This window comes from Chinchilla lanigera, unplaced genomic scaffold (assembly GCF_000276665.1).
Source record: "Chinchilla lanigera isolate Chin_1 unplaced genomic scaffold, ChiLan1.0 scaffold00063, whole genome shotgun sequence".
Classification (NCBI taxonomy): domain Eukaryota; kingdom Metazoa; phylum Chordata; class Mammalia; order Rodentia; family Chinchillidae; genus Chinchilla; species Chinchilla lanigera.
Window position 1 is genome coordinate 6,178,508 of NW_004955464.1, and position 13,887 is coordinate 6,192,394.

Consider the following 13,887-nt stretch of genomic DNA (forward strand, 5'->3'; position numbering starts at 1 on the left):
ATATTTCTTAAGCGTGGGCACTGACAAAAAGCTTATTATTCACTGATTCAGCCAACCAAGGTTGTTGGCTGTTCAAAGAATATGCCTACTGCTGGATTTCAATCTCGTTGAATCAAATTATAAAGACACAAAAACCTGTTGATTCTACAAATTACATAAGGCACTACAAACTTTCTTATGTATTCATTTATGGGGCAAGCTCACAAACAGCAATTTCAAGCGACAATTTAAATTCTAAGAAATTTTGTAGGGAAATGGATGGACCTTGAAACCATAATGTTAAGCTAATTAAGGCAGATAAGAAAATAAAATGCACCATGGTTTCTCTTAGGAGACAAATGCAACTATAAGTACAGAGTTACGTAAAGGCAGACTTTTCGGAGTAGGGGAAGGCAGCTGTGGGGGGAGGGAGACAGTAAGAAGGGAGGAGAGATTGAAAATGATTATATATATTTTTCCCAGAACAATGTAAACACCATGTATTACAAACATATACCAATTTAAAAATTAAAAATCTAATTAATGACCATCCAACCAAAAAAGAATTCCATGAAATTCTACAACTCACTTAGAAATCTGTTGAAAAATAACATTTGAACTATAATAGTGCACATTTTTACTTCAGATTTTAGACTCACCATCTGTCCATTTGTCCCCATGCATGTAAAACTTGAGAGAAAGTATATAAACTTAAAAACACAAGAGTCGAGGTCATGAGTTCAATTCCCCGTACAAAACAAAACAAAACAAAAAGCATCAGTAAGGGCCAGAGATTTAGCTCAGTGGCACAGCACCTGTCTGGCAAGCATGAGGTCCTGAGTTTGATTCCTGGTACCAAAAAACAAAAACAAAAACAAAAACAAAACCCACCAGTAATAGGACTTTCAAGTAAGTATCCAAGGACAGTGGAAGCTACAAAAACCAATCAATCCCCATTGTCTCTGTCTTGCCCTCTCTCCCTCCCTTCCTCTCTCCTAAAAACAATATAGGATAATCATAAGAAAAAAAACAAGGCAACACAAAACCATACGATTGGCAAAACCAGAAAACAGAAGATACCAAAACTTCTCATTATCTGTAAGTTGGAGAAAAAGTAAAAAACAAACACAAAACAGACCAAATCCCAGCCAACTGCTCATGTTCCCACCACAAGTCTTTAGGGGAACAGAGCAGTATGATGAAAAACTGTGCAGGTGAGAGTTAGAGAACTAGCAGCAGCCTACAGTGCCTATGAAACTCCCACCAGGATGAACAGACCTCCTCCCCCGGAGTGAACATGCTAAGAATATGTTCCTACTGAAATAAAAATAAAATTACAAATTGTAAAAAATTACTTTTTAGATTTCTATATAAATTAAATTTGAAGATCTAAATGAAATGGTAATTTCTTGGAGAAATACAGACTACCAAAATTGATCTCACTGAAAGTAGGACATTTAAGCATAAAACACATAAAATTACCAAGCAACTAACCCACAAAAAAAGAACTAGGCCCAGACAGTTTCATAGGAAATCTTACTAAACCTACAAATCAAGTGTTCCCAATGCTCCATAAGTGTTTCAGAGCATTAAGAACGAAAAAAGTCTTCCATTTCTTTTTATGAAACATATATATAAATATATAAATATGTACATAAGTATAAAATGAACACTCAAACTTAATGACAAAACAAAAAACTATAAATCAATATCATATGAACATTAATTTGAAATTACTAAATAAAATAACAGTAATAGAATCTAACCCCATATTTCAGATTTCAGAGCATTTCATATTTTGATTTTTTTTTTTTTTAATTTTGAGACAGGGTCTCCCTGTGTAGTTCAGGCTGGCCTGAAACTCAGGATCCTCCTGCCTCAGCCTCTTGAGTGCTGGGATTATAGGTGTGCACCACCATGCCCGGCTCATATTTTGAATTTTTTTGTTTTTGTTTTGGTTTTGGTTTTTCTCCAGTACCGGGAACCGAACTCACGACCTTGCGCTTGCCAGGCAGGCGCTTTGCCGCTGAACTAAATCCCCAGCCCCCATATTTTGAATTTTAAATTAACAATGCTCAACCTGTATATATCACTGTCCCGAAGCCAGGATCTTACTTACAGGAAAATCATTAAAGTCAGGAACAGGACCAGGGTGCTTATTATCTCCACTACCACTCAACATGTACTTGTGGTACCAACTAATACCATTAAACACAAGAATCAACACTTAGTGGGCCACACGCCTGTAATCCCAGCACTCAGGAGGCTGAGGTAGGAGGATCATTGCAAGTTCGAGACCAGCCTGGGCTACAAAGTGAGCTCAAAGCCAGCCTGAACCATGTAGCGAGACACTGTCTCAAAAAGACAAAAAAACAAAACAGTAAAGAAGCAGAAAACAATCTCTTTCTCTTTCTGCAGATAATATAGTTGCATACCTAGAATTTCAGACATAGGTCAGAAAAATGTCTATAAATGTCTATTTTTATAGTTTAACACCTAAATATGCTGTCTCCTGAAGTCATATAATTTAATTTAATAAAACACAGTATTAATAAAGCCTTAGAAGGTGTAGAACATTTTGGTGGCATTTTAGGGATCTTATGGCTTTAAGAAGAACAAAACTGAAAAGTACTAGCTTTTCAGCTAGTGGGCTATAGCTATAGGGCACTGCAACCTGTTATGATGCGAGAATGCAGGTGCATCTGAGGGAGATGGGTTACAGGACAGCAGCCAATCAGCAGCAAGGAGAACTGAATAACATTCTTGGATTGGCTACTTGCAAACCTCTCACCAAAAAAAAAAACAACTGTGGAGAGTCTTTGCTGGTTTCTGCAACTTTGCAGAGGTTTCCACCAACAATTATTTGGTTCTAAGGAAAAAGCCATTAACAACTAAGACTGTGAACTCTGAAGCGTGACTCTTAGGGGGTAACTGTGATCCTTATTTTGAGGATAACTCAACATCATACATCAGTTGTCTTTAAATTAACTTCTAAGATTAAAATAGTCCCAGTGAAAATATCAGTGAGATTTTGTAGAGCTGGATAAATGGGGAGTAAAGTTCAAATGTGGTGGTGGGGATAGGGGACACAAAAACCACACACACCATGCGAGAATGTAGCCAAGTAAACACTGAAAAACAAAGACTACGAGAGGCTCTTGGGCCTGAAAATAGATGTTAGTGGGATAAATGGTGAAACCTGGAATAAGGTCTATAGATTAGACGATATTACCATGTCAGTATTAATTTTGTTGAGATGAGGTCTCACTATGTTGCCCAGCCCGGCCCTGAACTCCTAGGCTCAAGCATCCCTCCCACTTCAGGCCCCCGAACAGCTGGGACTAGCAGCGTGTGCCACTGTGCCCGGCTCAACTTTAACATCTTGTTTGATAACTGAAATGTGACTATGGAGAACTGTAACTGGCTCTCAAAAAAAAAAAAATTATATAGTGATATAGATAATGAAAAATAAGCAGGGCAAAGATTAATGTTTAGGGAATCTGGGAGAGGGTATTAAGATCTTTTTCCACTATTTCTGCCATAATCTGATTAAATATGAAATTATTTCAAAACAAAATGTTGTAAAAAGCACATTACAACATCCTTCAGTAAGTCTAAAAATAGACTATATTTTAAAACTGACAACTTTTCAAATGATAACCATGAACAAATATAGTTTTAAAATTATAATCTGGCTACATTCATTATCTAGGAAAGTAAGATAATTTATAATGTTTACATACTATATCGCAAAATTCATTTTCCTTTCATCTTTACAAAATAGATTTTAAAAAAACTGAAGGAAAGGCATTGTCATAGGCAACTACAAAAGAAAATTCAAAGCAAAACAGGTTTTAATACCTATTAATAAATGCCAAACAACTGCCAAATGCTCCTCAGGTACGCACAGGAATAAGAAACCAAAAAGTTATACAAAAAGCTTATTATTTAAAATTAAAGATAGCTATATGAGAAACAATGAAAAAGATGGATGCTTTATAGTATCGTAGATCTGAGAGTCTGCTTGTTTGTTTGTTTGTTTGTGACAGGTTCTCACCTTGTAGTGCAGGCTGCCCTTGAACTCACTATGTAACCCAAGCTGGCCTTGAATTCATGGGGATCCTCCTGCCTCAGCCTCCCTAGTGCTGGAATTATAGGTATGTGCCCAGCTGGTATATCTGAGTTTGAAACACTTTCCTATAACCTATAAGAAGTTATTTAAATTCCCTATGCTTCAATCAGACATACACCTCCTAAAATAATAGTTTGATTTCACATGTAAAATATCTAGTATGCATGTGACATGGAGAATGGCTGCACAATGGGAAAAACATGAGTTTTTAAGAGACAAAATTAGCAGTGCAGACTCTGCTATTTCCTGACCATATGATCTTGGGAAAACCAAAAACTTCTCTAGATATCAGACTCTTCAGCCACAAATGGGGTAATAACACCTCTGATGATGGTGGATCACATCAAGAATCGGGTGAGAGAGGCTGGGGATTTAGCTCAGCTGCATAGCACCTGCCTGGCAAGCGTAAGGTTGTGAGTTCGATTCCCAGTACCAGAAAAAAAAAAAAAAAAAAAAAAAAAGAAGAATCGAGCGAGATAACATATATATGGAAGTTCATTCATTCATACACTTAACAAAGGTCTATGAAGTATTTAAATAAGCTGGGAACTACAGAAGAGAAAGAAAAAACTTCCTCTTATTGACTAAATTCTACACCAAGTACTGTGCTAGGCTGACCTATCAAATGCAGTCACAATAGGCATGGTCTATGCTTTCACAGAGCTTATGGATAATAAGGGAGAAAATAATGAAGAAGCAAAACCACATATGATAAGTACATGACTGTAAGTAGCGCCAAGTACTACAAAGGAAGATAATATGGGACTGTCCACAAAAGAGAAAAACAAGAGGGATCTACTCCAATTTAAACAGGGAAAGACAGTATCAGTGAACAGGAAATAAAACACATAAAAACCCATGTCCTCATGGAACTTATGTTCTGGCTAGATGAGACAGTTAATAAACAGGAAAAAAATGTATAAATATCAGATCATTAGCAGTGATACATAAACTGACAAGGTAGGAGATGAAGGATAGGGAATTCTGGGAAAGAGAGTGATGGGAAATTGTGAAAGGTGATACTTTACACTTACCTGACAGAAGTAAGGCAGTTATTACCCTGATGATAACTTAGGGTACAGCATTCTAGGAACGGAAACAGAAAGGCTAAGACCCTGCATCAAGTAAGAATGCGTGGTGTGACTGAAGAATAGAAAGGACAGAGCCCCCAGGGCCATGGGGTAAAAGGTAAATGAAAGAGACAAGGCAGAGAGCTGAAGAGGGTGGAGACACAGACCAAGGAGACACTTGCTGACCAGGAAGTTCAATCTAAGCATGATAGGAACACAGTAGAGTTGGGCCGAGGTGTGAAAAGAGGGGCTCACTTACATTTTTAAAGAATAGCTCTGCCTTTAAAATAAGAGACTTAATGGGGCTGGGGATGTGGATCAGTGATAGAGTTCTTGCCTTGCATGCACAAGGCCCTGGGTTCTAACACAGCACCATAAATAAATAAATAAATAAATAAATAAATAAATAAATAAATAAATAAATAAAATGAAACAGAGAACTGCCTGTCAAGGTGCATAAACAGAAGAAGACCAATCAGTCAGGACACTCCTATATGAGAAATATCACTCTGATGTCCAAGTGAGAAATGGTGGTGGCTTGCATTACATAGAAGTGGTGAGAGGATAGAGTGAAAAGATTTTCTGACATATGGAATGTATAGTAAGAGTGAAACAAAGAAAGGTTTGGGTTTTTTACCAATGTCCCTATCCTCCACGCATATGGAATTTTTTCTCCATTTTTTGAATGAAGAAAGCTTCAGAAAACACAGATGGAGTGGGGTGAGGGCAGTTCAAGGGAAGGCTTAACAGTCTGAGACAGTTAAGTCTGAGATATTGATTACACATCCCCAAAAGTAAATATCTTTTGTAAGATGCTAGAGATATGAGATAAAGGCCTTTTTTCCTGCTTTGGTTTCTTTACTGTTTGCTGTTGTTGTTTGGTTGGCTGGCTTTGCTACGCTGGGGATGGAACCCAGGGCCTCAAAGCACCAAGCTAGGCAAGCACTCTGTCACTGAGCTCCAACCCACTCCCAAGGATTTTTTTGTTTTTCCAAGGATGTTTTTTAATACCTAAAGGATGAGAAGAGCTGACCTTGAAAGAGTCGGGTAGAGGACACTGAAACTAGAAGAAAGCTCACGTGCTGAGGCTCTGATGCAAGAGCTTTCGGCTTACTAAAGACTTTGCAAGAAGGCACATGAGCTTAAAAACAGGGGGACTAGAACACTGGGAAGAAAACAAAGAATGATTTTTAAAAGTACAGAGTGGGCTAAGCAGCATGTCTCGATAGCACAGTGCTTGCCTAGCATGCATAAGGCCCTAGGTTCAACTCCCAGCACCGCAACAACAAAAATACAAATAGATTTATTGTTACATGGCAACTGATAATTAATACATATTTTGGTTCCTGAATGCTATGGACTGAATTGTGTCTCCCGGCCCTCAAATCTGATGTTGAAGCCCTGGCCCCAGTGTGAATGGGAAATGGTACCTTTGGAGGTGCAATGGACTGAATGCCCCTCCCAAGTTCACATCCCCAAGGTGATAACCCCTGCAATCACCTTGCGATACTGTTAGGAGGCAAGGTCTCTGGGAGGTAATTAGTGCATGAGAACAGAGCCCTCAAGAACGGAGTTAGGGGGCCAGGCATGGTGGTGCATGCCTGTAATCCCAGCATTTGGGAAGCTGAGGCAGGAGGATCATCATCATGAGTTTGAGGCCAGCCTAGGTTACATAGCAAGTTCAAGGCCAGCCTGCACTATAAACCAAGACCCTGTCTCAAAAAAAAAAAAGAAAAGAAAAGAAAAAGGAATAATTGTCTTTATAAAAGAATACCCAGGAGCTCTCCTCTTCTTCACGTGAGGACCTAAGAAGAAGATGTACTCTATGAACCAGGAAGCAGGCTCTCACCAGACAATGAACCTACCAGTGCCTTGCTCTTGGGTATCCCAATGCCCAGAACTATGCAGGAAAAAGTTGTGCTGTATGAGCCCTGAGTTTACGGAATTTCCGTTATGGTAGCATAAGCAGATGGATACACTGAAACTGGGGCTTTACCTAACTCGCTAAGACAGGCCAGTTGCTGGCCATCAAAGAACTAGCATGTTCCCTACAAAATAAAAATAAGAATTTTAACTTCATAAAACAACATGGTGGTAATGGACTCTTGATAGACTTAAATATAGGAATAAAATTTGGCTATATAAATCTATTATTAAGAGCTAGGAGTGTAGCTCAGTGGCAGAATACTTGCCTAGTGTGCACACGGCCCTGGGTTCAACACCAGCACCACACTATATACAGACCCTGCCAAAAATGTATACACACTTCTGCAGTTCATTGTACCAATAAATATCTGGAAGCTAACAGCCACCATTTTGAGCACCTCTTATAATTGTACAGGCCCAAAGTAACTTGTAATAATCTCATGATATCTTGATAAATTTAGTATTAAAACATTCATACAAGTTTTTCTTTTCCTGATGTGTGTGTATGTGTATGTGTGTGTATATATATATATATGATTCTGTATATTATCAGAAGCAAGTTTTAATCTCATTACAGTGGACCCTTGACTTATGGATTCAAAGCATTCTCAAGAGCTGGCTGTAACTCAAGTTGTCAACTGAAGGCTCAGGCTCCTCTACACAGCCTTCAAAGACTCTCTCCTGTACACAGGTAGATCTCTATGTCCTTAGAGAGACACTGGCCCAGGATTTCTCAACATCCAGAAAAGGATGTTTTAATATTTCTTCCAGAACTCTTTAAGGGTTAAATCTGTATCAGACCACCTGGAAGCACAAGTAGCCGACATTTGGGTCATAACTCAAGACTTTGGTCTTAAGTTAACACTAAAATTCTGGTCACAACTTACATTGTTCGTATGTCAGGCTAATCATAACTTGAGGGTCCACTGTATAATCAGAATTGATAATTCTCATTTATAGTTCATGATTATTAAAGAGACAAAATTTGCTTTCTTTTTCTTTTCCTTTTTTTTTTTTTTTTTTTAAATTTTGAGACAAGGTCTCACTGTGTAGTCCAGGCAGGCCTGGAACTTACTATGTAGCCTAGGCTGGCCTGGAACTCACAGCAATCCTCCTGCCTCAGGCTCCAAATTGCTGGGATTACAGGTATGTGCCACCATGCCTGGCTTCTGCTATCTTTCTTATTTCAATTTCCTACTGTGGAGTATCCTAGGTATTTCCTTAGGAAATATACCCTACTTTTGGTACAGAGACTATTTCTTCTTCAATGTAATTAAAAGATCATTCTATATCTTATATATCCTGGCAGTCTCCAGAGTTCCTTAATAAATACCTATTACTTTTTATCTCATGTACATAACTAATAAGAATCCCTAAAATTTTTTTAAACATACCGTATTTTTCCATATGCTCTTTTCCGGCATACCCAAATATCTGAGGAGCAACTGGGTGGGCAGACAATCCATACTTATTGATTAAGACATCAAGATGTTTATCTATTGGATTGGTCCTATCTGAAAACTAAAAGAGAGAGAGGGAAAAGCAAAATGTAGTAAGTAGTTGGCAAGGATAAGTGTCTCTTTCAAATACTATAATGACACCAAGGCATTTGCTTATTCCAAACATAGTGAATTTTTTTAATCAAAACAGCTGTACTTTACAAATTTCATTCTAAAAATTTCATATACACATAATTTTTAAATAGCTTTGATTTTGAAACACATCTTGTGGTCAATTGCATGTCTTAGTGTAATTAGTAGCATTATAGCATTAGTAGCATAATGCCATACCTTAAAGGTGATGCTATCTAAAATTCCATGAACTATGATAATGAGATAAGAACAAGAAATAAGGCACTCAGAGCCAAAGTTTTAAACTAGAGTAATTAGAAGGACTCCATTATTTTTAACAAAAAAGAAAAGTGGGTTTCCTTGATCCCCATGCTGAAATCAAACAAAATCTATTTGGGGAATGACCCATAGAATTGCTACTTATCCGTTCCCTTACTTCAACTTAATACTATTATTCAACTTAATGCTATTAATCCAACCCAAATATTGCTACTTATCCATTCCCTCACTTCAACTTAATACTATTATTAATAGTAACTACTTACTAATGACAATTTTAATTTGATCATTTGAGTTTGACTCTCAAGAAGCCATCAAAACTGGAAGAAAGACCAGCTGACATTGAAAGGGGTACACTGACGGAGACCATTATGAAGCAGCCCTAAGCAGGACTTAATCAGTTGGCTTTTCACGTTCACTTGTGACTCTGTCCAAGGCTTAGGCTCCTTGTCTGGAAATGGGCAATGGACTCATAGTAAGTGAACCTCTGTGAGTCACTAATCCCTACTAGAACCTGTAGTGGTAGATGAAGCCAGAAAACCTCAAAGGATAAGACAAGATCACAGCCGAGGACACCTGGATTGGATCTCAACTAGATAAAGATTATAACCTCAGACATCTCACTCCTGGGTGGATTGACTTTATCTTTATTATGGATTAACTTAATTCTTATTAAGGATTAAACTTAATACCCTACTTAGAGAAGTCCTTGAGTGATTCTGCCCTTCTTGAGTCTCCCCTCCCTTCTTCTGATAACCAAATAAATATGGACCACCCAGAGAAGGTCTTGGTCTTAGCCCCAAGAGAATTTCAAATTCTGTGAGAGGGTTTTGATCCTCCTGGAGCCCTGAAATCATTCCATTTGCCTCCTTTTTTTAGCCTTCACTGTACACTCATTTGGGAGATTGCAGACCTGATAAGCCTGGGATAACTAAGGGATAACCTAACAGTACATGAAGCTTTGGGATGCTGGCATTCCAATGTTTGGTACAGGCATCTATGCCAGCAGCAGTCATTTGAACAATCTTCAAATGCTGGTTTGCTTCTTCCTTGGGGCATGGCCAGAGTGAATGCAAGTGGCAATATTCTCTGGCTCCTCAAGCCACAGCATGCGGTCAGTGTTCTTCTGTGGCAGGGTCTCGGCCAGCTCCTTGGGTGGTCTCACCTGGGGCTGAGAGGACCACTTTGCACTTGTGGCCCAGTTCCCGGAAGTAAGCTGTAGTGTGCGGGTGGTCCCAGTGGAAATGCAAGGCCAGGGTGGCTGCATGACAGGCCTGTGCCACCAACGCACCCACCGGCCAGGGGAACGGAGCCCGGATAGATCTTTTCATAACCAAGTATTATACCAGGATTTGCAGCTCCTTCCCAGAGGCCACCATCTCCCTGACCACCTGAATGGCCCAGTAAATTTTTAAAAAATGGTCATTGTGAATATAACTATCAATATACAGTTTTGCAGGAAAACTTGGGAAGAAGAAAAAAATAAATGATCAAAGAGGCAATCTTTTAGGAGTGTTTATCAAGCGTCTGATATGCAACAGGAATTACTCAAGCCAAAGTATCTAAGGATTCTGTTCATGTCACTTATATTTAAGGGAAGGGTAACAGGGTGATAGGGACAAGAATCGATTAAAATGTAAATAATAATGCTATACAGGAGAGTAAATCCGTGTAAGAGGATAAAGACTGGTGCAAAGCACTAGTTTATAGACCACAGTCAGGGCAGGTCTCACAGACAGTGACATTTCAGCAGAAATATGAGAGTGAGGCATAAGTCACCCGGATCATCTTGGGCAGACTGAACAGTAGAAACAATGATGCTAAGACAGGTGCACAATTGGGGGGCGTTCAGAAAAGTAGACGATCAGGGTAAGGATAAAGTGATGCTCAGAAAATGCAGCCACCTCTGTTTCCATGGCTAGCGCAGTGATTACAGTTCCCCTGTAAATATTCCAGAGAGAAAACTCACTGGTTCTTATCAGTTTACCTTGCTGTCTCAGCCCTCTACGCATACCCCATGCTAGCAGAAAGCCTGCTACCCACTAAATACTCCATAAATAATTGTTGAATGCATAAACAAAAGATTTTTTTGGTCTACAAAATGTTCTAAAGGGGGTACTATTTAGCCATTCTCCTTGATTAAGAAAAAATAGGCTTAAACAAAGAAAATGAATATCTGGGTATAGTGGTATGCACTTACATTTTCAGCTCTTAGACCAGCTGGAGGCTAGTCTGGGCAACATAATGAGACCTTGTCTCTAAGGGAAAAAGGACTGAAGATGTCGGAGATGCAAAGCAACCCAGGGTTCTGTCCCTGGTACAAAGAAAAGAAGACAAAGGAGAGGAGGAGGAGGAGGAGGAGGAAGGAGAGGAATGACTCAATGTTCAATGGAAGAGAACTGAAAGAACACAGATAAACCCTCACAATAATCACTGACTGATATTCAAGAAGGGTGCCACAATACCTCAGTGGAGTCCACAGGGCCCCTGAACTTAAAAACAGAACCAAAAACCTGGTTCTCAGCCTAAAGACACCATACGGCATTCTGACAAAAGACGAAGAACAAGAATGTCTATACTGCTCTTCTCAACATGTTCAAATGGGAAGTGGAACAAGGAAAGGGGCAGGGGAAAGGGAAAGAAGGGAAAGGGGATTTTTCAAGAGAATGAAAGGAAAAACTGCAAATAAAACTTCTGTAAATGGGAAGGGGAAGCAGGGTTGAAGGGGAAGGAGGGGAATTGGGAAAAAAAGAATTAAGATATATGATGTACAAGTATAAATTCCCTACAATGAAGATGATCATTATGTATGGCAAATATACACTAGTGAAATAGTGAAATAAATAAATAGTGAAATAAATAAATAATGTTCTTCTATACAATCTCTTCTTCAATAAAAATTTTAATTCCTAATGCTCCCCTATGCCTGCTAATGACATGAACAGCTTTTTCATGGCAGCCGATCCCAGACCCGCTGACACTAAAATCCAGGAAAGTGCTGACTTAACCTTGCTAACTTTACAACCAATTTCACAGGCTCAAGTGAACCAAAACATAAGTACTCAGACGCCCTACTGAGTGGCAACATTCCATCACCGAAAAAATTGTAAAACTAAGCAAAATAAATAAACTGGTAAGAAGTGCTGATGTCAGGAGCCACAGACCCACCTTACCAAATAAGGGCAGCAGCCTCTGAAGTCTTTTTCTGGGCTACTCTAAGGGTTCCACAACAAATCTGTGGAAACTTTACATGTTAACCATAAATTTTCAGGCAAACCATTTTTTAAAAAAAGTAGAAAAAATAGGCAGGATTCGTTTGAATGTATTTCTCTGAACCAAATTTGTCTAAAATATTAGAATTAACACGTAATCATTATTTTAAAATTAAGACTTTGACATTTTTCTCACTCTAAAACTTCAAAATCCTGTGTATATTTTACAGTCACAACACATCTCAACTTAGATGCAAATTTTCTTCAGAAGTACTTGATCTACATTTAGATTTCATAAACTATGCAGTTGTAAAGGTAGGTTTACTAGTCCAATTATCCCAAACATACTTAAATGTTTTCCAATAACTGAACTGATCATTAAGGTTAAATTAATTAAAATTAAATTTAAAATTTTAGTTGTACGAACCACATTTTAAGAGCATGACTAGCCAGGCGCGGTGGTGGCTGGCTGCCAAGTACAGTGATAGGTACTTCAGTTCACAAACACTTTCGTTTGCAAACCATCTGGTTCACAAACAAAAGCATCTGGCAAAATTTTGCTTCTGTTTGTCAACTGCATCAAGTGACAAACAAGGGCAGCCATCTTTTCCAGAATCTTGGAAACGAATCAAATTTGTTAACCAAGGAACCACTGCACAGTATGTCTGTTGCGAATCGAATTCCCAGTATAAAAAATACTATTTGCAGCTCAATCTAGTCATTCTCCCTTATAAAGTAAGAAATTATTACTCTTATTTGTAATATACCCATAAAAAGGAAAAAGTTGTGATCTGAAGAGAAACAGGTCAAACAGCAAAGCAGGAGTGGAAGGCTCAGCCTTGACACAGAGGGCCATCTAGGGGCCAGAAACAGAAACACTGAGTTATTTTTATTCACTTGAGTTATTCAATAACTTGTTTTAAATTTAGAATTAGGAATACAAAATCTTGCCCAAAATGATAGTGAAATCAGCTAAGGTCCAAACACACCAGACATAATTCTTTAGACAACGAAGTGCTTAAGTTGTTTTTTACGAAGTGCCTCCAGAATCTACTTAAGCACAGTATGAAACCACATTTTTAAGAAAAAAACTTAAGTAGAAACAGCCAGCTCATCTGATCAAGACCTTCTGACATCACAAACATAAAATCTTCCACACAGACTCCCCCAAAGGAAACGTGAGACCTGCGAAGGGCCATGACGATCATTACGCCCGTGCAAAACACTAGAACTTCCCTTTCTTGCCAACCAGCAGCTTCTCTTCCCTCTCTTCTTAAGAAATTCCTCTGATACCAACTGACGGGGCAGACAGATCTGAGATTTTTTTTTTTGGTATCAGGAATCAAACTCAGGACTCACACTTGCCAGAGAGGCGCTGTGCTGCTGAGCTATAACTTTGGCCCTGATTTGAGACTTTTGATATCCTGTCTCAGTGAGTGGCTCTCAATAAAAAGCTCTTCCATGGTTGGGAGTATAGCTCAAGAGGTAGAGCTCATGAAAGAAAGAAAAAGAGAGAGAGGAAGGGAGGGAGGAGACAGAACAAAAAGAAAGAGAAGGAAGGAAGGAAGGAAGGAAGGAAGGAAGGAAGGAAGGAAGGAAAGAAAGAAAGAAAGAAAGAAAGAAAGAAAGAAAGAAAGAAAGAAAAGAAAAGAAAAGAAAAGAAAAGAAAAGAAAAGAAAAGAAAAGAAAAGAAAAGAAAGAAAAGAAAGAAAAGAAAG

General features: G+C 38.6%; 1 protein-coding gene across 1 annotated transcript in view; it reads right to left on the reverse strand.

Annotated features, from left to right (window-relative positions):
- Positions 1 to 13,887, reverse strand: part of Scp2 (sterol carrier protein 2) — a 127,047-nt gene that overhangs the window by 81,267 nt on the left and 31,893 nt on the right. Inside the window, exon 6 of the mRNA XM_005398565.2 lies at positions 8,502 to 8,628. Within this exon, the coding sequence (XP_005398622.1) occupies positions 8,502 to 8,628 (127 nt within the window). The remainder of the gene's footprint in view (positions 1 to 8,501; positions 8,629 to 13,887) is intronic.